Source organism: Dryas octopetala, chromosome 1 (genome assembly GCF_963921425.1).
Source record: "Dryas octopetala chromosome 1, drDryOcto1.1, whole genome shotgun sequence".
Classification (NCBI taxonomy): Eukaryota; Viridiplantae; Streptophyta; class Magnoliopsida; order Rosales; family Rosaceae; genus Dryas; species Dryas octopetala.
Genome location: NC_141366.1, coordinates 31,919,743 through 31,941,443, shown reverse-complemented (window position 1 = coordinate 31,941,443; position 21,701 = coordinate 31,919,743). Strand labels below are relative to the sequence as shown.

Below are 21,701 nucleotides of genomic sequence, written 5' to 3'. Positions count from 1 at the left end.
ATAACAAATATATGATTATATTATTAAAATCGGTCCTTATATTAATCTTTAGAGTTTCTTTTCTCTCCAAGAGTCTCTTTAGTTGTTATTCTTCTACCGTAAAGAAAGTTCTTGAGTTCTAGCCGTTATTATAGTCAGAGATGTTGCATGCGGTATTTCATACTTGTTGTACTATACTCTACATAGTATCTAGATCGACAATTTTTGAAATGGTCTGGATAATGGTCTTTTGACAAAAACTGGGTCTCAGAGAATTGTTGGTCTTGATACTGTATAGAGTATGGTACAACAAGTATAGAACATCGTATGCAACACTTCTAGCAATAATGGCGACTACAACTCAGGAACTTGGTACTCAGGGACCTACGGACTCAGGAACGTTTCTTACGGCTGCAGAGTAACAACTAGACAGAGTGGGAGAGAAAACAACTCTAAAGATTATTATAAGGATGGGTTTAACAATAGAATCATGTATTTATTGTAGTGTTTCTCTGTTTTGGATTAGAAGTCCTCTGGTTAAATACAAATTGAAGAACTAACTACTTGTTTATATTAGATGATTATTATTCATTATAGCCCTAACATTTGTCTGCCTCGTTCAGTTTGTGTTTGTGCCGCCGCTGGTATTCGATCAGTTTGTCTCAGCCCTTTTCCTTTTGTAAATGTACAGGTAATTGATCTCTCTCTCTAAGGTTTTCCATGGCTGCAGATACCCAAAATCATTCCCCATCCCACCCGAGCACAAAACCCACGGACCCAAGCTCGTCGCTCGATCTCTCTCTCTCTCTCGCCGGATCCCTCTGTCTCACTGTCGCTCGGTCACCGGATCCCTCTCGCCACCCACTCTCCGCACCGTCGCCGAAACCCAGAAACACATCGCCGATCTATTTTCAGCCTACTGTATCGGGGATTCGGGGCGGGTTCGGGGAAGCCACTCCCCGGCGGGGTCGAGGACGGGGAATCCCCGTTTAAGTACCCGGGGCCCCGACCTGCCCCGTTGCCATCTATTATTTGGCGCTGAAGTATGCGAAGAGCATAACCGACCAAGCAAAGCAACTAGAAATCTATTGGATAACGACACAATTCCACCAATCAAACGACTTCGTTGACTTTCTCTTTCCACAGAATACAACGATTCCATTGGCTGTTGGACTAAACAGCTTTCTTGTGGTTCACAGAGAATTACTTTTAAGCGGCTAAGCCACACCTTCTTCCCCAATCCCCAGCTTCTGGTAATTTCACAGCCTCTGACCTATCGACCCCTTTTCGCTGCTCCGTCTGTCACAAACTCCAAAACCCTAATTTTCAGAAATACTGATTAAATTAATTCCCAACTTATCGAATAATAAAGCCGCAGTTCCAATTTGTCGGCTGTAGAGTGATGTCAGAGAAGTTCTCGGCGACGATTCGAATTGGAGATCTCAACGATTACATAGCGCCGTCTCAGGCTTGCATAGTCTCTCTCAAAGGACTCGAGGCCTCGTCAACCACGCCCTCTGTTAAGCCTGAGGTAAATTTCTCTTCTTTTTTATTTTTGTGACAAGTTTCGATTTTGATATATGAATTTATTCTTAATAGGAGCTGAATTAATATTATTTAAGTTTGTTTCGTAATTTGTTTGTAAAGGTATCAACTTCTAGCAAGCAAATAAGAGAAGAAACAGTTAAAATTTCACTCAAAGATTGCTTAGCATGCAGGTAATTCATCTCTCTAATAGATGTTCATTGAGCTTTGAGACAAACATGCTTTTCTTTTTTGCATGTCAAGCAATACAGAATTTGGATACTTAGGTGGGATGAAGTTCGAGTTTTTTTAATCTGAATTTGGTACTTCTAAGTTCACCTAATGTTTTGACTGACCTAATTGCCATGTTAAAGCTGTTCTTTCACTTGGGGTTTGGACTTTCTGTCTGGCCTAACTTTTACTATCAATATATGTTCGAATGGTATTTTCCATTTCAAAAGTTCTTAAGGAAAAAGTAACTGGGTTTCTTAGAATCTATACTTAACCACTATATTGTGCAAGAGTAGGTACCTTAACATAAAATGCATTATGATAAGGACTAGCTCAACCAAGCTAAAATTCATTTGTGCCCCCATACAGTAGGGATAATATCTATGATTTTGTGCCACTGTGCAGTGGGTGTGTAACATCAGCGGAAACAGTTATGCTGGAGAAGCAAAGTTTGGATGAGTTTCTTGCTAATATTGATAAAGGAAAAGCTGTCATTGTCTCCCTATCTCCCCAATCAAGAGCTTCACTTGCAGTTCATTTTGGAATTTCACCGCTCCAGGTCAATATAAAAAATTGAAACTTGTACTTATTATGTTTTTTGTCCTCTGAATTATTTAACTTGACTACTATGAGGTAAGGGTTAATCATACTATGCATTCATTATGATATATGCCTTCAATGCACATTTATAGGAAAGTTTTGATACAGTCCCAATAATGTTCATATTCACTATAGATATTTGCAATCAGTTAGTTGACCACACCTGTGCACATTGGATTTTAAGGTTGGAAGTTTAAATTTTTCAGGTCTTTGGGAAACTCACAACTTTTTTTAAGTCCTTGGGTGTAAAGGCTATATTTGACACAAGTTGCAGTAGAGATTTAACTCTTATTGAATCTTGTAATGAGTTCATCACAAGGTACAAACAAAGTCAGTCAACTGATGATGAAGGGTGTAAATCTTCCATACCCATGATTTCTTCAGCATGTCCAGGTATATCTCAGCCTATAAATAGCTTTGTAATTGCATCATATCCTTCTCCCCGTGCCCCTCCTCAACACAGACACATACGCATGTGAGAGGGAGGGAGGCAGGGACAGAAACTGAAGTTTTAATATATTAAAGATAATAGTTCAATACTATGTTGATATTTTGTCTTTTGTTGGTAAAGAAATCTGGAAATTGTTTCTATGGTGCACTATAGAAACATCTCTGTTATTGGCTCATTGCAGGTTGGATATGTTATGCTGAAAAACAACATGGGTCCTATGTTCTGCCTTATATTTCTTCAGTGAAGAGTCCCCAGCAAACAATTGGAGTTATTGTTAAAAATCATATATGCCAAAAAATGGGTCTTAGGTAATTGTTTTCTGTATTTTGTTTCTCTTTTTTTTGGTCAGTAGTTCCTATCTAAATTTCTGCTGTATGCTTGTAGCTTTATAAGAATTCTAACAATTGGATGTTTCATAATATGCACGTATCGCTTTATGAAATTTCTGTTGTTGACATATGCTGCTCACTAGGACCATTCTATATCAGTGATGAAGTTCTCAGCATATAATTAGGTGTTATGTATGTCTATATATTTGTTTTCCTCTCCTTTTTATTTTTCTTAGTTTGTTATGCACTAGTTGGTATCATATCAAATGGGCACGGGTAGATTCTTTTTACTTTGATATTTATTAATACAATGGAAAATTCTTCTCAAAAAATTAATACAATGGAAATTGATAATTATCTGCAATAACATAGCATCTATTAGCATCATTTTCTTTCTTGTTTTTCTTTGTTCTTTCTATTAAATTTCATGAGAAACTAGATGTGCTTGTGTCATATGCAGACTTGTTAACAGTTCTAATCCAAATCTGTTTGTCATGCTACCTTGGCTTTAGTTAGTGTATGAAATTTGAAGTACATATTTTTCTCTGAGTGCAATTGAATGATTTAACTGAAGTATCTTATTTTCGTTGCATATGCCTGAATGATTAATCGTTTCACGTTTATTTGCAGGCCAGGTGATGTTTACCATGTGACTGTGATGCCTTGTTATGATAAGAAGCTTGAGGCTTCACGTGATGACTTCGTTTTTGAAGTTGATGAAGCCAAAACTAATGAGAATGAAGGTCTTAAGGTTTCAGAGATAGATTCGGTGTTGACATCTGGGGAAGTTTTAGATCTGATACAGGTGAGGCCACAACTTGTAATGATTGATTCATGTCCACTTTTCTGGTTACAGCTTTACTTTTCTAAATAATGATAACATTTATCCACTCATTTTTTTTTCTTCGGGGGAATGCAGTTAAAAGGCATTGATTTTGAATGCTTAGAAGAGTCTCCTCTAGATAGCATGTAAGATCCACAAAAGTTTCTATAAGGCTCCTTTCCATGTGCTGCGGAATTTTTAACAAATATGTTGATTCGTCAGGTTGACAAATTTTAATGAAGGACATCTTTATGGTGTCAATGGAAGCTCAGGGGGTTATGCAGAAACAATATTCCGTTATGCTGCTAAAGTGCTCTTTGGAAGAGAAATTAAAGGCCCTGTGGACTTCAAAACTGTTAAAAATTCAGACTTCCAGGATGTGACTTTGGAAGTAAGTCAAATTTTTTTTTAATTTTTATTTATTTGTTTGTTTTAAGTTATGTTCATATTTTTTAGGCTGTAATGTGTTTGTTGTTGTAACTTGAGCTTTGTCACTCTTTGACATTTCAGTAACTTGAGTTTGTGGATCCATTGGTTAGGTTGTTGTAGGCTTGACTTGAAATTAGTTGTGGTTCAGTTTAGTTGAGTTTTCAGCTTTTTATGAATGTAAAACCTATTTTGTTAATGGTGGTTTGGATCATTTTCTTGTATTGTGACCTGGAAATAATATGCAGTTCCAGACGCTTGATGTTTGCATCACTAAAGTTGTAGTGCATAGATTTTGGAAAATTTATGGGCTAATTCCTTGTATTAGCATTTGATGCTCCTTTTTGTGTAAAATATTGATGCCGTCTCTCATTTAGGTGGAAGGGAAGACTGTCTTGAAATTTGCACTATGTTATGGTTTCCGGAACCTGCAAAACATTGTCAGGAGAATCAAAATTGGAAAATGCGATTATCATTTTCTGGAGATCATGGCGTGCCCTTCAGGTACTTTTCTTGTCAATTGTTTTACTTATAAATCCCGAATATATTATAAATATGTTAAATTATCCTTTGTGTGACACTGGAATTTTATACTAACAAGAATTTAAACAGGTTGCTTGAATGGTGGAGGACAGATTAAGCCAAAGCCTGGGCAATCTGGGAAGGAGTTGATTCAGTTATTACAAGCAGTTTATATGGAAAATGTGAGTGTTTGGTGAACTTATTTGCAGTGATTTATTGGACTCTACTAGCAATAATAGGCTCAAATTTTATTAATTTTGGCCTATTATGTGATAGATATTTGGGACATCTATTGTTGGCTCTGATCCTAGTACATTAATGGCTTAGTAGAACACCATTAAACCATGATTTCCATCAGATGTTGTCCTGCATTTATTATATGGGTTAACCATGTAGATCCTTGGGCTCTTGAGTTCAAAGATCTCTTAGCAAGGCGGGTATTGGCTAGAATGGATAACTTGCTCATATTGCCTTCGCCTGGATGATTTTCATGAGCATCTTGTTCATGAAATCGAGAATTAATTTGTCTGCAATCATGCAAGTTATAAATGATATTTGCTTCAAATGTTTATATAAACTATCTTCTCAAAAAAAAAAAAAATGTTTATATAAACTGGATGAACTAATTGCAAATGCTCACATAGGTCCACTCTGGTTCTGTCCCTAACCCAACCTCTATGATACAGAAATATACATGCAAAAAAAAAAAGAAAGATGTCTATTCTCCCCAAGAAAAGGGGGGAATGCACATACACTTTACAGAGTTTTCATGAGATGAAATGCATCGATCTATGCACTTTTAACCTTTATTTTATTCTTCAGCTTTCTGTTGTGGTATTGAACATTGTCTTTGGCCTATGAATGAGAATCTTTAATACTGTACAGGTCTTGATGGCTGATCCTTCTGAGAATCCTTTAGTGCAAAGCTTATACAATGAATGGCTTGAGCATCCTGGTTCAGAGAAAGCGAAGCGACTCTTGCATACAGATTATCACCCTATCATGAAAAGCATAAGTTCGCAGTTAAACAATTGGTAAATGATTTCGCTGCCTAAACACCAGTTTTCTCCAACAACGTGCAAATATCCCTAGACGGTCCCTCCTGAGTCCTGAGTACGGAGGCTTGTGATTTTCTGGGAGGAGTCAAATTTTTGATATAGAGAGCCAATATTTTAGCTTGACAGATTTTTTTCCCAAGTAATGTATATATTAGAACTTACTTAATAGAAGAAAGAATCAATTACATGCATTTGTTATATAAATCATATTATTTTTTCAGTGATTTTACCTTAGTTCAGTACATAAATCAGGCCCAACTATAGAAATTTCTTGTCAACCTTGCTCGCTCTCCTCCCGCAGTTTGATATCAGGTAAACAATTACACATACGAGCAATTACTCTGTAGTTTTAAAAGGAAAAAAAAAAGGGAAAGATCAATTGATTGATTGTAGTTGGGGACTTGGGGTTTTTGGCGGCTCCAAATAAAGGAACAAGGTGTTGACATATGAGCAATAAAGGTTAAGAATTGAGACCTTAATTGGTAGCCTTTGTGGGAAGCATAACAAAAATCACCTCCTACCTCGGATCGTGCCCATTTTTCCAAAATTGCCAACACCCCTAATCCCATAAAATATAATATGAGATACAAGACTAGCAAGCTGCATCAATCATGTGATATATATACCAGTACCGCTACCATGCATGAAGGCTGGCTTACCTGACCTGTTGTAGTTAATAGTATTGATAAATAATATACTAGCCATTCAATTTTATGTAGCTTAATAGTGCTAATACAACATAATTACCCATGCATATATTGATGGAATTTGTATGAGTTGGTTCAGAGATGAAGAGAAGTATCTACATCGGAGTCACAATCAGAAGTAGTATCCCAGTCTTTGAATTTACTTGATGAACAAGTAGTGTTTGACGAAGGGGCACTGTCTCTGTCTGTGATTGTGGGCCATATGTTGATCAACAGTGGGGTTTCAATACTCCTCCTATATATACAGTCCTCGTGATCCTTGTTCTGCAATACTGTTGGCCACAGCTGGGAAAGAGAAACCTCGGATGCCGACGCTGACCCATGATCAGAATGATGAGGGTGAAAAAACAACCTTGCAGTTGCCTGCTCGTAATCGCAATGCATGTTAATGGTGGGAGTGGGATGATGGCTATTCATCAAGTACTGCTCAGCTGGTTGATGAGAGAGAGCTAGCATTCTCAGAATATTCTCTCTCTCCTCTCTCATTGCCTTCACTCTCTGCACCTCTCTAAACCTTTCCTGCAATAGAGCAATCGAGGAATGAACGATGACTCTGCCATCATGCCTTTCCCTTATATCCATTACTAGACTAACTAGTAGTGGTAGTACTATACTATATGCGCAAGCTTTTTAGCTTCAGATTTGAGGTGGTATGGTGGGAAATGACCTCTAACTCTAAGGAGCCTTAAGTAGCATTCATGTGTATATATAGTGACATGCATGTATCTTTAGCTATAAGCCTAAAAGATTGTCTGCTTCAGTTTAATTTAATAGGTGAATGTAGTGGTTCGATGAAATTCTAAGTGGTTTTAGCAAGGAATGAGAATCGGCAGCGAAGCTGCAAAGTCCAAAAAGAAAAGGTTGCCTGGCCAAATCTTAGGCAGTTTGTTCGTTTGTTAGTGTAGGTGGGGGGAGAGGCAAAGATACAAAGCGACAAAGGCATTGCTGAAGGAGAAAAGGGTTTGGAGAAAAGTCCAAGGAGAATGTTTCAAGTTTGAACAATGCACATGGAAGGGAGTGTTTGGTGGAATAATAGGTTGGGTGATACTCTGTCAACTAGCTACCTTTTTAGCTTGGTACATGAAACTATGAAAGAGCCCTCTTTAGTTTTAATTGGAGATTATTTATGGACCTCTTTTTTTTTTTTCTTAAAAGAAAAACTCTTTGGTGGGCTTTGTATGGATATCGGTTTATTGTTTTTAATTAAATTCCTTTTCCTCTATATGTATTTTTCACTTAAATTTTGTGCAGAAAAGAAGGGAAGAATGTGGGGCGGTGTGAACAATAATGTATGACAAAGTGACAAACATACCATTACCAACATTCTTCTCTCTCATTTACCAAAAATAATGACACACACACACACACACTCTCTCTCTCTCTCTAAAATTCTCATTATGTATGAATGTTTTGTCTTGAAGTGTTTGGAATAGAATGGCATGCAGAAAAGAAAGCTGCGGACACAACAGTAGCTGGATTGGATGCTTCTTTTATGCAGCACCAAGGGCCCCTCTAGGCCCTCTATTATTAATTTTCAAATTTCGAAGCTCTCAAATTAAAGATTGAAAATAAAGGTAACTTTTATCCAGACCAGGCGTGCAATTAAAGCTTCTTTATAGTTTATCCAAATGCATTGTGTTTGGGTAAATGTAAGTGAACATACAAGTGGGAAATTTGGCCAGCCATGAGCCATGTATGCATGTTGCAGAACCCACCATGAGAATGCGCAGTAACACATGTATTCAGTAAATCACAAATAAGAAATTAATTAATTAGTTGTAAGCTGCTACTAAACAATGCCCCATGAATTTATTACTTGAGAAATGCGTGACTCCCAAGAAACCAACCAAGCACCTAAATGATAGAGTAGGTTGTGCAACATTTGTCAATTAATGGTCTTGAATTGTAGTTGTTGAAAACCTGTATTAGTCTTAAGTCTTGATAGAGTAGGTTGTGCAACATTTGTCAATTAATGGTCTTGAATTGTAGTTGTTGAAAACCTGTATTAGTCTTAAGTCTTAAATCATTCCCCAAATATGTCATCGTTGCAAAATGTGGCCAATCTTTGGCATTTTAACTTATTCCGGAAGAAACAAGTTACAGAAAGTTGGCAATTAAAAAGTAAACAAACGTTTAAAAATTCTTTCAGAAGGGATATTATTTCTACATGATGAAAGCTGAAAGGAGTTCATGCCAAGTTCAAAGATATAACTTTATAGGCATGCCAATTGATAGTCTTGTTCATAAGGGGTATTGGAGTACATACTTCAATTCTATAAGTGATGTTCTTAGTTTTACTCCAAAAGTTGAACACTAGATATGGTGCATCTATGGTAACTGACATGCTGATCCGAGTATGCATGGCTACTTCAAGAGACTATAGAGAACTCTTTGAATTAGGATGCTCTTTGCACCAAGATTAATATATTTCTGATCATGTATCTTTTGTTTGTTGACATCTGTGGTCAGCTTGAAGTGCTGCGTTTAAATTTATACGAAAGTTGTCTTATGTGGTCACCAAATTAGATTAGTAAGAATCGTCTTCCAAGTTATCTAGGGAAAGGAAAGAGACGGTTCTTACAAACAAATTAGCTGCCTTATAATGAAAAATATTGATGATTAATATATTATGAAGGTTAATTAGCTGCCATATATAGTTGATAGTATTGATAATTAATATAGCAGATTAGTATTCTTTTTTTTTTTTTTTTTTACCAAAAGAAGTATGTATGTTCAAGCTCGTTTACAGATGAAGAGAAGTATCTACATGATTAGAGTCACAATCAGAATAATCTTGTAACATATTTGAACAACTAGTGTTTAACTTATCACTGTCTGTGACTGTGGGACATAAGTTGATCAACAGCGGCGTCATCTCAATGCTCCTCTTCCTCTTCTTATTCCTATATGTGTAGTCCTGATCATGATCATGCTTCATCTTCAATGTTGGCCACAGCGACAGAGAAACTCTGGATGCTGACTTATGATCATCTTGAGGAAGCACAAGATGATGATCATGATCATCATCATCTTGATCAGGGTGGAAAAACAACCTTAAGTACTGGCACTGCTTTGGTTGATGGGAGAGAGCTAGCATTCTCAAACTCTCTCTCTCCTCTCTCATTGCCTTCACTCTCTGCAGCTCTCTAAACCTTTCCTGCAACAGAGCAATCGAGGAATGAATGACAACTCTGCCATCATGCCTTTCCCTTATATCCATTTGATGATCAGAAACTAGTAGTAGTAGTAGTAGTAGTAGTAGTAGTAGTAACTAGTACTATACTATATATGTGCAAGTGTTCTAGCTTCAAAATTGGAATGGTATGGTGGAATGACCTCTAACTCTATGGAGTCTTAAATAGCTAGCAGCTTTCATGTATAATGTATAGGATAAGTTTACTAGCTTGGATCAATTTAATAAGTGGTTTTAGTCTTTCGATGAAATTCCAAGTGATTCAAGAAAGGACTGAGAATCGGCAGAGAAGCTGAAAAGTCCAAACAGAAGGGGTTGTGTGGCCAAATCTAAGGGAGTTTGTTTGTTTAGTGTATGTGGGGGGTGAGACAGAGGCAATGAGGCAATTCTATTTTCTAAAGGAGAAAAGGGTTTTGGAGAAAAGTCCAAGAAGAATGTTGAAACTAGCCACCACATGGAACTTTGTGTTTGGAGGCATAATAGCTTGTAAGCCTTGGATGATGCTCTCTGTCCCAAAAAGCTCTCTTTACCTTTGGTGGGTATATTTTCCCCCTTTTTAAATTTCTTTTCCTCCATATTTTTCACTTGATTAGTTTTTGTGAAGAAAAAAAAGGAAGAGAATGTGGGGGCGGTGTGAACAATTATATATGTATGATCACAATTCACAAAGACTAAAACATTCTCTCTCTATCAATCCATGTATATATGTATATATATATATATATATTGTTCAGAGGAGGCTTAGGTTTAGGGTTTTCAATATATTTTCTGATTAATTGAATAAGACCACTAAAAGTGGTTTATATACATGGGCCTATAACTAAAATACAGGAATTAATAAACCACCTAATTAATTCTAATAATTACACAATAATCACACGTGTTGACTCACACCAACACTCCCCCTCAAGTTGGTGCATATATATCGCACATGCCCAACTTGTCTAGTGAGTCCAAAAACACCCGATTTGCCACAGCCTTGGTCAACACATCTGCAAGCTGATCTTCGGACTTCACAAATGGAAAGTTAATAATCTTCGCTTCAAGTTTCTCTTTGATGAAGTGTCGATCAATCTCAATGTGTTTTGTTCTATCATGCTGAACAGGATTATGTGCTATATCAATAGCAGATTTGTTATCACAAAACAAGTCCATAGGTTTGGTGGGTGGACATCCTAAATCAGTCAATAAATGTCTCAACCACAAAAGTTCGACTACTCCAAGTGCCATACCTCTGTATTCAGCCTCTGCACTTGACCTAGATACAACTGATTGCTTCTTACTTCTCCAAGTCACCAAATTTCCTCCTACAAAGGTAAAATAGCCTGAGGTAGACCTTCTATCATCTGCTGAACCTCCCCAGTCTGCATCAGAAAAACCTTCAACATTTACATGACCATGATTAGCAAACAACAATCCTTTACCAGGTGCAGATTTTAGATACTGTAAAATTCGCTCCACAGCATCCATATGAGGTTTGCACGGGGCATGCATAAACTGGCTTACTACACTAACCGCATAAGCAATGTCAGGTCTAGTGTGAGACAAATATATCAATCTTCCAACAAGTCTCTGATATCGCCCCTTATCTGCAGGCAAAGCCCCCAAACACTCAAAAAGTCTATGATTTTGCTCCATAGGAGTGACAGCTGGCTTACACCCAAGCATACCAGTTTCAGACAACAAGTCTAAAACATATTTCCTTTGAGATAGGAATATGCCATGTTTAGACCGAGCCACTTCTATCCCAAGAAAGAACTTCAAGTCCCCCAGCTGTTTCATTTCAAACTCTTGAGACAAGTACCTCTGCAAATTAGAGATTTCCTCATAATCATCTCCAGTCAGAACCATATCATCAACGTAAATAATAAGAGCAGTAATCTTCTTCCCCCTTTTCTTTAGGAACAAAGTATGATCAAAATTACTCTGCCGATAACCATAGTTCTTCATCGCACGGGTGAATCTCCCAAACCAGGCTCTCGGAGATTGTTTAAGACCATATAAAGACTTTTTCAGTCTACACACCAATCTTGTATTATCAAACTCTGGTATACCTGGAGGAGGATCCATGTATACTTCTTCAGTCAAATCACCATGGAGAAAAGCATTCTTTACATCAAACTGAAGAAGTGGCCAATCTTTGTTAGCAGCCAAAGACAACAGAACCCGTACTGTGTTTAACTTGGCCACTGGAGCAAACGTCTCCAAGTAGTCTATGCCATAAGACTGTGTATACCCCTTTGCTACCAACCTTGCCTTATACCTTTCAACTGATCCATCAGCTTTGTGTTTGACTGCAAACACCCATCTGCATCCAACTGTCTTCTTCCCCTTAGGTAGAGAAACCAACTCCCAGGTTGAATTCTTCTGTAATGCCGCCATTTCTTCAGCCATAGCTTTGGTCCATCTAGAATCTGCAAGAGCATCCTGCAATCTACTAGGAATAGAAACAGAAGATAATTGCAGAACATACGATTCATATGACTTTGACAGCCTAACAGATGACACATGGTTATTAATTGAGTACCTAACTTTGGCATTTGGATCTGGCTCATATTTAGCTGGTGGTTGTCCTCGGTTAGACCGAGGAGGGAGTGTAAATTTAGAAGCATTAGAAACAAGATCTGAACCAGAATGTGAATCAAGAGTATTGTTTGTTACCTCAATGGATGAAGAAGATTGATTCAATGGAGTAGGAGAGATGGCGGTACTATCATGGAGTGGTGACTCCTCAGGCTCAGAATTTGTAGGTTCTTGTCCTACCATATCCTCAGTATCATCTTCAGTAATTTCTGCATCCTCAGTCTCATCCTCAGACACTGGGTGATCAGCAGTCTGTTCTGACTCTTCCTCACTACTACTCCCATAACCAAACTTATCAAAAAACAACACATCATCTCGATTCTGCACTTCACTAGAAACCTCCCCCTGAAGGGTAGAATCCAGTGGACGTGGAGAATAAAAAGGTTGATGTTCATGAAAAGTGACATCCATAGAGACATAGAAGCGCTGAGTAGAGGGATGATAGCACCGATACCCCTTCTGGGATGGACCATAACCAACAAATACACACTCCAAGGCCCGAGATGCGAGCTTAGATCGCTGATGAGAATGTAAATGGACAAAAGCAACACACCCAAAAACCCTGGGTTCCAAATGAAGGATACCTGGTAAAGAGACAAAATCTGAGAGAACATCCAACGGTCGCCGAAAGTCAAGAACACTAGACGGGGTCCGATTAATCAGATAGACAGCCGAACTCAAAGCATCACCCCAGAGTAAAGATGGCACGTGACCACCCAGAAGAAGGGACCGAGTGACTTCCAATAAATGCCGATTTTTGCGTTCAGCAACCCCATTTTGTTGTGGAGAATGAGCACAAGAAGTCTGATGAAGAATCCCCGTAGAAGCAAAATACTGAGTCAACTCAGTATTAACGAACTCACCGCCATTATCAGAGCGCAAAACTTTAATAGGACAGGCAAACTGGGTGAGAACCATTTTATGAAAAAGGCGAAAAACAGCACACACATCACTTTTATGTTTCAGAAGATAAACCCAAGTCATTCGAGTACAATCATCAATAAAAGTCACAAACCATCTCATTCCTTTATGTGTAACACATGGGGCAGGACCCCAAACATCCGAGTGTACTAAAGCAAAAGGAACATCCATACGTTTATCACAAGAAGGAAACACGGAACGATGGCTTTTGGCCAACACACAAACTTCACAATTAAAAACGGAAATGTTTAAACCAAGAAATAACGAGGGAAATAAACGTCGAAGATAACTAAAGGAAGGATGACCAAGTCGGCGATGCCACAACCAGATCTCCTTCTTATTTTCTGAGGAACCATCACGAACTAAACGCACAATGCCACTACTGTCTGAAGCGGAAACCCCATTATCCAGATAGTACAAACCACCACTCTTTCTACCACTGCCAATCTTCTCCTTGGTATGAATGTCCTGGAAAACACAATGAGTAGGAAAGAATGTGGCCACACAATTATGAGTTTTGGTTAGTTGACTAACAGAAATAAGATTACAATTTAGGGAAGGAACAAACAGCACATTATGCAAGGATAAAACAGAGGAGAAGGAGACCGTGCCGCCCCCTAGAACAGGAGATGACACCCCATTAGCATTAACAATAACTGGTTTAGGACAGACAGATGAAAAATGACTAAAAACATAACGATCAGAAGTCATATGATCCGTAGCACCTGTATCAATTATCCATGCACCATTACTAGTACAAGCAGAAGTACTCAAAACAGAGTTAGAGATACCTGACTTGGCAACAAAGCTGGAGGAACTAACAGAGTTCACCCTGGAGCTTGAGTTATCAACCTTCGGATTAGAAGAAGAAGAAGCTTTCATTCCCTTCGGATGCCACTCTGGATAGCCATGAAGCTTAAAGCATTTTTCGACCATATGAGTTGTACCCCCACAGTGAGTGCACTTCCGGTCAGGTTTCTTAGCATCTTTATTGGAGAATTTTCGGGCCGCCATAGCGACCGCTCCATCAGTACCCCCCATCATAGCTTCTTGCCGATTAGCCTCGGAGCACACAATTGCATAGGCCGCCTGTAATTTAGGCAGAGGAGACATGGCAAGAATACGACCCCGAACTCCATCTAGATGAGAATCCAAACCAGCTAGAAACATGTATAATCTCTGAGAGTTAATCATAGTGGTATATTTTTCAACATCACTCGCATAATCCATAATGCAAGGTTCAATTGCATCAATATCCTGCCAAAGTTTTTGTAGCTTGCCAAAATAGGAAATAATAGATCCACCATTTTGACGTACAGAGATTACCTCACAATGGAGTTGGTAGGCTTTGGAAGCATCTTGGCTCACTGTATAAGTCTGTTTGGCCGCGTCCCAGATGTCCTTCGCCGTCGGTAGTCGAATAAAGAGAGAACGGACTTCTTTGGTCATAGCATCAAGAAGCCAAGACTTGACCATGCAATTCTCATCCTCCCATGTTTCAAACTCATCCGAATTCACATCTTCTGGAGCTGCTCGTGTTCCTGTGATAAAACCCCACCGTTTTCGACCTCTAATTTTATTTTGCACAATGAGAGCCCAATCAATATAATTCGAGCCATCAAGTTTCTCGGGTGAGACAAGTGATGACACATCCTGAGAGCTTAACGGAGGAAGAGCAGGCAACGGCAGTTTGGAGTTAACCACATCTTTGTTCTTATTTCCGTTCGAGCCTCCAGGACTAGAGGGAGGTGTTTGTGTTTGAGACATGATGGCACGTGGAGCAAACAGCCAAAAAACCACAAAGAGGAACAGTCCACTGCACTGCTACAGTACAAAGCACACAGAAAATCAACAAAAAACAAAAAAGCAAAACAGCGCCGCCACTACAAGCGACAGGCCAGGTCGGCGTCGCAAGGTTGGTCGACGGCGGGAGGGGGCAAGGTTGGTCGGCGGAGCGCAGGCAGAGGCGGAGCGACTCGCTGGTAGTTGACCCGAGCGACGGAGCAGGCGGAGCGGGAGATTATGGGTTCGGGTCCCACCGTGATCGCCAGGCGACGGCTGCTGATGCGTGGCGGAGGCGCGCAGGCTGACGTCTCTGTTGATCGGCTTGTGACAGGGGCGCGCAGGTAGACGTCACAGCTGGTCCGCGTGTGACAGAGGCGCGCAGGCAGGGGCGGAGGCGCACGAGGGAGACAGAGATGGTGGACGCGGGACCGACGTGGAGCAGCAGCAGAGAGTGAGCCGCACGCGACGGTGGCAGGGGTCCGGCCCGCGAGCGACGGTGGCAGGCGTCCGGTGGCGTCGCTGCTAAAGTCAGATAGCAGAGGAGCTTGCCAAGGAACAGTAGAATTTTTCAACTCTACAAAGAACTACAGTAGAATTTTGTCAGAGAAGACCAATGAATAGTAGAATTTTTCTGGAAAAACTCTTCAAAAAAACCAGTAGGATAGAGAACCATGCTCTGATACCATGTTCAGAGGAGGCTTAGGTTTAGGGTTTTCAATATATTTTCTGATTAATTGAATAAGACCACTAAAAGTGGTTTATATACATGGGCCTATAACTAAAATACAGGAATTAATAAACCACCTAATTAATTCTAATAATTACACAATAATCACACGTGTTGACTCACACCAACATATATATGTTTTGTTTTGGAGTGTTTGGAATGGAATGTCATGCATAAATGAGACAAGAAAGCTGCGGATGCTACAGAAGAGCTCGATTATTGGATGGTTCCATCTTTTATGCAGCACAGCACAAGGCAAACAGTCCCCTCTTCACTTCTCTATTATTTATTTTCCAATTCCAAGCAATTCAAAGATTAAAAACAAGTATTGAAGACAAAAGCTTCCAATCTTTCATTGTGTCTCAGTAAATGACATGTCGTTTCTCAGACCACAAAATAATGACATGCGTTTTGGAGTAAGCAAACATTGAGGTTACACGACATCATATAAAGGTTTTGAATTATGTACTGCATGTGTGATCTGTGGACTTCAAAGGTCAACCATAAGTCCATAAACTCTAATGACTAACCCTGCATTCAGTCTGTCTCCACTCTCCAAATCGTACCAGTGGCCACCCGGAAACTTTGACTCCACTATCTAAGGTGAGATGCAATTTTGTTTGTTTATATTTCTTCAGAGAAAGTATATATATATATATATATATATATATATATATTCCAAGTAGATTGTTCAATTTCCTGATTTTGCATTTTTATTAATTTCTTATGTCAGTCTCCAATATTGACTTGAATTTTACTAGAAATTTTGCTTTAGTAAAAATGCAGTAATCTAGAAATGAACAATCTCTATTAGCCTTTAAGGGAAGCTCAAGAGGAGAAAAACTAGCTGTCGTTAGTATAGTACATCTGTACATACACTTTGGGGCAAATATAATTCCTAGTAAACTTTTCTGAGATGTGTAAAAAATTTACAAGCCTCTTCTTACACTGACAGCAGAGATATTGGTAAAAATTGAGATGGGATTCATGTGGAATTCCCATTTCCATTGATGAGTGGAAGCTCTAGATTAGCAACGGATTCTGAGATAGTAGAGGGTGTCATACTAATGGATCCAATATGAGAGCTGAATGCTCCATTCATGATGACCCCTGATGCACACTTCACAGCCAAATCAATTGCCCATGAAAACATCCCAATTGAAATGCACACACCCCACTGTGCCCAATTCAACCTTGCATTCCCAACAAGGATGTGTGCAATCTCTATAAAACACACCTGCAGATTAAGAGTGACAACCACAGCCACCCAAAACCATAGGTTGTGAAGTATGCCCCTGAACACATTTTTCTTCTCTAGCTCCCTTGAATTGACTTGGTTAAATACCTGGCACAGAACAAAGCTGTTGAAAACAATGGACTCACTAACCTTCTTGCTGATGCCTGGGAGAGTTGACCCTTTGAATTGAAAGGTGACCAAGATGGCAGTCTGATACAAAGCTTGACTCACTATGTTCCTCCACATTGCCTTGCTAATAAGACATTCAGATCGTCTGACTGGTGACTTTTGCATTAGTTCCTTTGTTGGTGGCTCCATCAGTAGAGCAAGCCCACCTAGAAGGGTCACAACCATGTTTGCCCAGAAGAATTGAATTGCTGTAATCGCACTCTGTCCCATACAGATTGTGGTAATGGATGTTATCAACAGCCATGCTATATTCATGGTGAGCTCAAGTTGGATGTACTTTTGAATGTTGTAGTAGATGCATCTTCCGCATTCCATAATCGTGACCAAGAATCTGAAATTGCCATCCCAGATGATAATGTCAGAACTTTCTCTTGCCATTTCACTACTCCAAGTCCCCATTGCAACCCCCACATCAGCTTCTTTTAGAGTTGGAGTCTCATTTGTTCTGATTCCAACCATTGCCACAGTATGGTCTTTTTCTTTCAAACATTGCACCAAAAGGAGCCTGTCAGAAGGAACAGAGTTTCCCATCACGCAGATTTTATCAACCATGTCCATCCTCTCTTGTCTGGCAGTGTTTCGAAAACATTCACCTCCAAGCACCAATCTGTTTGAGTCCGGAAGTATCCCACATGCAAGAGCAATGCTTTCCAGCATTGACACATTATCTTCTGAGACCAGTATGATGTTCACTCCTGCTTCTTGACAAGCTTCCACTGCTTCTCTTATATCTTTGCAACATGTATGCTTCACACCTAGCAGTCCTATTAGGATTAAGCTGTTTCCTTCAAGCATTGCCACATCAGTCTGCTTGTAAGCAAATGCAATGGTCTTGAGATGTTTGGACTGCATGCCCTCTATAATTTGGTTAAAAGCCAATCTTTTGTGTTCATCCATGACCATTGTTGTCCCCTTGCTGTCTTTGTAATGTGAACACATGGCTAATATTGTTGTTGCAGGTCCTTTCCAGTGTAAGCACAAATCTCCTTCATCTTCAGTACTGCTTTTTTTCATCAGTACTCCACTGCCTTCCTCATTGTTGCTCAATTCTTTGGTGTTCAGGATGGTGCAATTTTGCCTCAAAATCTCAATTTCCATCCCCAAATTGGAGGTGGCCCAGGGAAGGAGCGGGTCCTCTGTTGAGCTACGAGGGCTTGAGGGAATCAGAAGTGGTGTGCTGATTCCATTGCACAACGCTTCACGAACATGTGTGTCTATTTCAGTAACAAAATCATTTTCTATGACTTCGTTCCCTATATAGCACGTTTCGACTTTCAGTGAGTTCAAAGTCAGCACACCAGTTTTGTCAGTGCAAATAGTTGTGACAGAGCCCATGGTGACACAAGCCAAAGTTCCTTGAGCAATGGCCTTTCCATGTAGTGTCTTCTTGTTCCAATAAGTGATAGCAAGTGTAACAAAAAGAGGTATTCCTTCTACTATTCCTACAAGCAATAAAGCCAGTGACGTCATTAAGATACTAATCTTCCCATTTGGTTTCATGACAATTTTCTCAATTACATTCATTATCTCCTTGCTTGCAGTTGGTTTACCCTTAAGCTCTGGGAGGCCAGAGCTATTGTCTTTCCTTTCAATCATGAAACGGAGGAACAAGACTACAAGGATGAGAATGGAGATTGAGAGCCCAGTATTTTGTATGTATGTGCTCACCTTATCAAGTTGAGCTGGTAATTGAACCCTGTTAGGAGTATGAACTACTCGATTCATCAGCTCCCCCCATGCTGTGTCCATGCCCACAGACGTAACGAGCATGCGACCATTTCCACGAACCACCTTTGCACCATAAAACATAAATGGACTCTTGTCATCAACGGTGGACTCTATACCATCATCCAATACCAAAAATTCACCAGAAATGAACAAACCATCAGCAGGAACTATAGATCCCAGTTTCAAGCACACTATGTCACCTGACACAACATCGGATATGGATACATCGCACAGTTTTCCCCCTCTGCAGACCTCAACTACCTTTCTACTCATCCCTGCAGTTTGCATCACTGCATGGTTCCGTGAATTTTCAAGCCAGAAGTCACGTATAGAAGGTGCACCCACAAGTATACTGATGACAAACATTATGATAGCCCCTTCATACCAACCGGTTCTCAGGCCTTCCTCCTTGATACCGAACCCAATTGACAGCACTGCGGACAGGAAGAGAAGGAAAATGGTGTAATTGTTGCAAGATTTTAGGAAAATTTTGGAGAAGCTTGGAGCAAGAGCCTGTGTTGTCGAGAGTGCAGGGACTATGCGTCGAGAACAAACATCTTCTTTATCGCCTGGGATTCCCTTCTGTAAATCTGTATTGAGCGCCTCAGCAATTCCTTGAATGCCTCCAAACTTCTGTAAGGAATCACAGTCCTCCTCCTTTACTATCTTGGCAATATTTTCATGCTGTAGTTTTGCATCAGTAGTAGTACTACTATCACCATCCCCGCTCAAATGGGCATCTCCAGAAACTTGATCGGGTGAGGCAGGTGAAATTTCTGTAGTCCTTGTAAGTTCCAAGTCCTGAAAAATTCAAGTATCCGTAAGTTAATGACAGTTATTTGAACTGCAAATCAATTTATTGGTAAAAAGAAAAAAGGATCCAGAGCATATAGAAAGTCCTCTCAGTTATAGCTAAAGACATAAGATTCTAATAGCATGATGCATTTGGTTGAAACAGACTATATATGAAACCCATACTTAGTTGTGAGAAAGATGAAAAAAGAATTTGGTTGAGCTACAGTTTCCAAAATTTGCATAAATTCACTGACCCAAATAAATATACATACTCTCATGCATTGAACCAAAATGAGAAGGGAAATTAAGAAATAGAAAATTAAACTTACTAGTACTGCTTGATCTCCTATATCATCTGTGCTGCTGATAGCAGTATAAGGAATATCAGATGATGGGAGTTGGGGAAGATGAGATTGAGAACCCTTGTTAGCTTTACTTGCTCTTGATGAGATGAGGAGTTTGCGGACTTGGAGGATCACAAAAATCCAGCGCCAGTGATCTCTTGGTGGGGTGGTACTAGTAGTACTGGTTATGAGAAACACCGTTGTTTTCTGAGACTCCAGGTCTACATGGTGGCCAGAGCTTGTGTCTGACATAGTTTTGGTGCTTGTCCAACCTTGCTGGAAAACATAGCAGCATGCATACATATAGAGTGAGTGCATATTAGAAAATGGCAAAAATTAAAGTTCAAATGCATGAATCAATGAAAAAGAGAAGATTGCCAAAAAAGAAACAGAAATGTATACATGATCATCAGACATGAATATGTGTTTACCTTTTGCTGATACTTGATCACAATGGAAGCTAGTGTTAAATTGGCAAAGTGGTTTTGACTAGATGTTCCAAACCCTTTTGCTAAAGAAAATGGAAAACTAAAAAGGAAATTTATGGAAGTGAATGGACTAGAAGAATGTTTAGAGACTAAGACTCTCTAAAACTGGTAAGAAATGCAGGGCAGAGAGAATTAATGTGTTGTGTTGTGTTGTGGTGTGGTGGACTTGTGTATATTTAATTATTTATAGATAAAAGTTGACGCGTGAAAGGGAATTGCAATGTAATCTACATGTAAGTTCATGAATATGTAGTATCGTTCACCTTGGTTTTGGCCTTTTTAGTTTGTTGGGGCTTGGGAGAATCACAACGAACAAAACTGACTTTTTGGAGTGCCGCAATGCACACTAGTCATAATTAGCAAACGCGTTTCATCGCAGATGCCGCCACGTACGTTATCCATGAAAGATTTTGGCGATTCAAAGATTAAGACACAAATTAATTCTACAAATAATTGTTTGCATTTTGATGAGCACAGTATTTACAATAGGAACGAGAACACAGAACCACCATTCCCTGCAGACTTTCGATCAAGTCTACGGCGCTACGCCGGACGCGGTTGGCATTCTTTTATAGTATCTCACACGCTACCTGTATCCAATAATTCCAAATCCAAAACTGAAAGGCGTTTTTCTAATTATGTGGTGACGACAAATATTCTGTTCTAGCTTCCAACTACGCGATATATAGCAACCGCGTTAATTTCTCTCCTTCTCAGTATTGGAACTTGGAAGGGATTTCAATTTAAAATTTTTAAAACTAGTCAAAATGAACAAACACACTACGACAAACTAGCCTTAAAATAATAAAACAAACACACTATATCAATAATACTGAATGCCCTAACTAGTCAAAATGAATCACTTGTGGAGCATAGGGTGCGAAGCATACAACTTATTTCGATTGTGCTTTCTGAATCAATTGACATGAGGCAACATTTTGTTTCTCAAATCGATCTACCATGGACATTTGTGGTTTTGTTTTTTTTGTAATTTTCTTATGATCTCGACAAAGTTGGTTACTTTAGAATATAGCATCATTATTTGAGAGCTTAAAGTTTCG

General features: G+C 39.3%; 2 protein-coding genes across 3 annotated transcripts; one reads left to right on the top strand and one right to left on the bottom strand.

Annotated features, from left to right (window-relative positions):
• Window positions 1-252: 252 nt before the first annotated feature.
• Window positions 253-6,167, top strand: NAR1 (ferredoxin hydrogenase). Its single transcript, XM_086229509.1, has 12 exons — window positions 253-623; window positions 710-1,510; window positions 1,627-1,697; window positions 2,140-2,293; window positions 2,541-2,727; window positions 2,967-3,093; window positions 3,745-3,919; window positions 4,034-4,083; window positions 4,160-4,328; window positions 4,741-4,867; window positions 4,976-5,067; window positions 5,771-6,167. Exons 2-12 carry the CDS (start codon window positions 1,382-1,384, stop codon window positions 5,921-5,923), a joined length of 1,434 nt encoding a protein of 477 aa, XP_086085635.1. The 5' UTR covers window positions 253-623; window positions 710-1,381; the 3' UTR covers window positions 5,924-6,167.
• Window positions 6,168-16,766: 10,599 nt separating this feature from the next.
• LOC147299810 (calcium-transporting ATPase 12, plasma membrane-type-like) lies at window positions 16,767-20,693 on the bottom strand. 2 transcript variants are annotated; one of them, XM_086254779.1, is made up of 3 exons: window positions 20,584-20,693; window positions 20,138-20,428; window positions 16,767-19,814 (listed from the first exon to the last, which is right to left on the bottom strand). In XM_086254779.1, the coding sequence occupies exons 2-3, from the start codon at window positions 20,402-20,404 to the stop codon at window positions 16,845-16,847; spliced, it is 3,237 nt and encodes a 1,078-aa protein (XP_086110905.1). In that variant the 5' UTR covers window positions 20,405-20,428; window positions 20,584-20,693; the 3' UTR covers window positions 16,767-16,844. The 2 variants fall into 2 exon arrangements, with proteins under 2 accessions (XP_086110905.1, XP_086110897.1); XM_086254771.1 differs by lacking the exon at window positions 20,584-20,693 and having other exon boundaries at window positions 20,138-20,568.
• Between the last annotated feature and the right edge of the window lie 1,008 nt (window positions 20,694-21,701).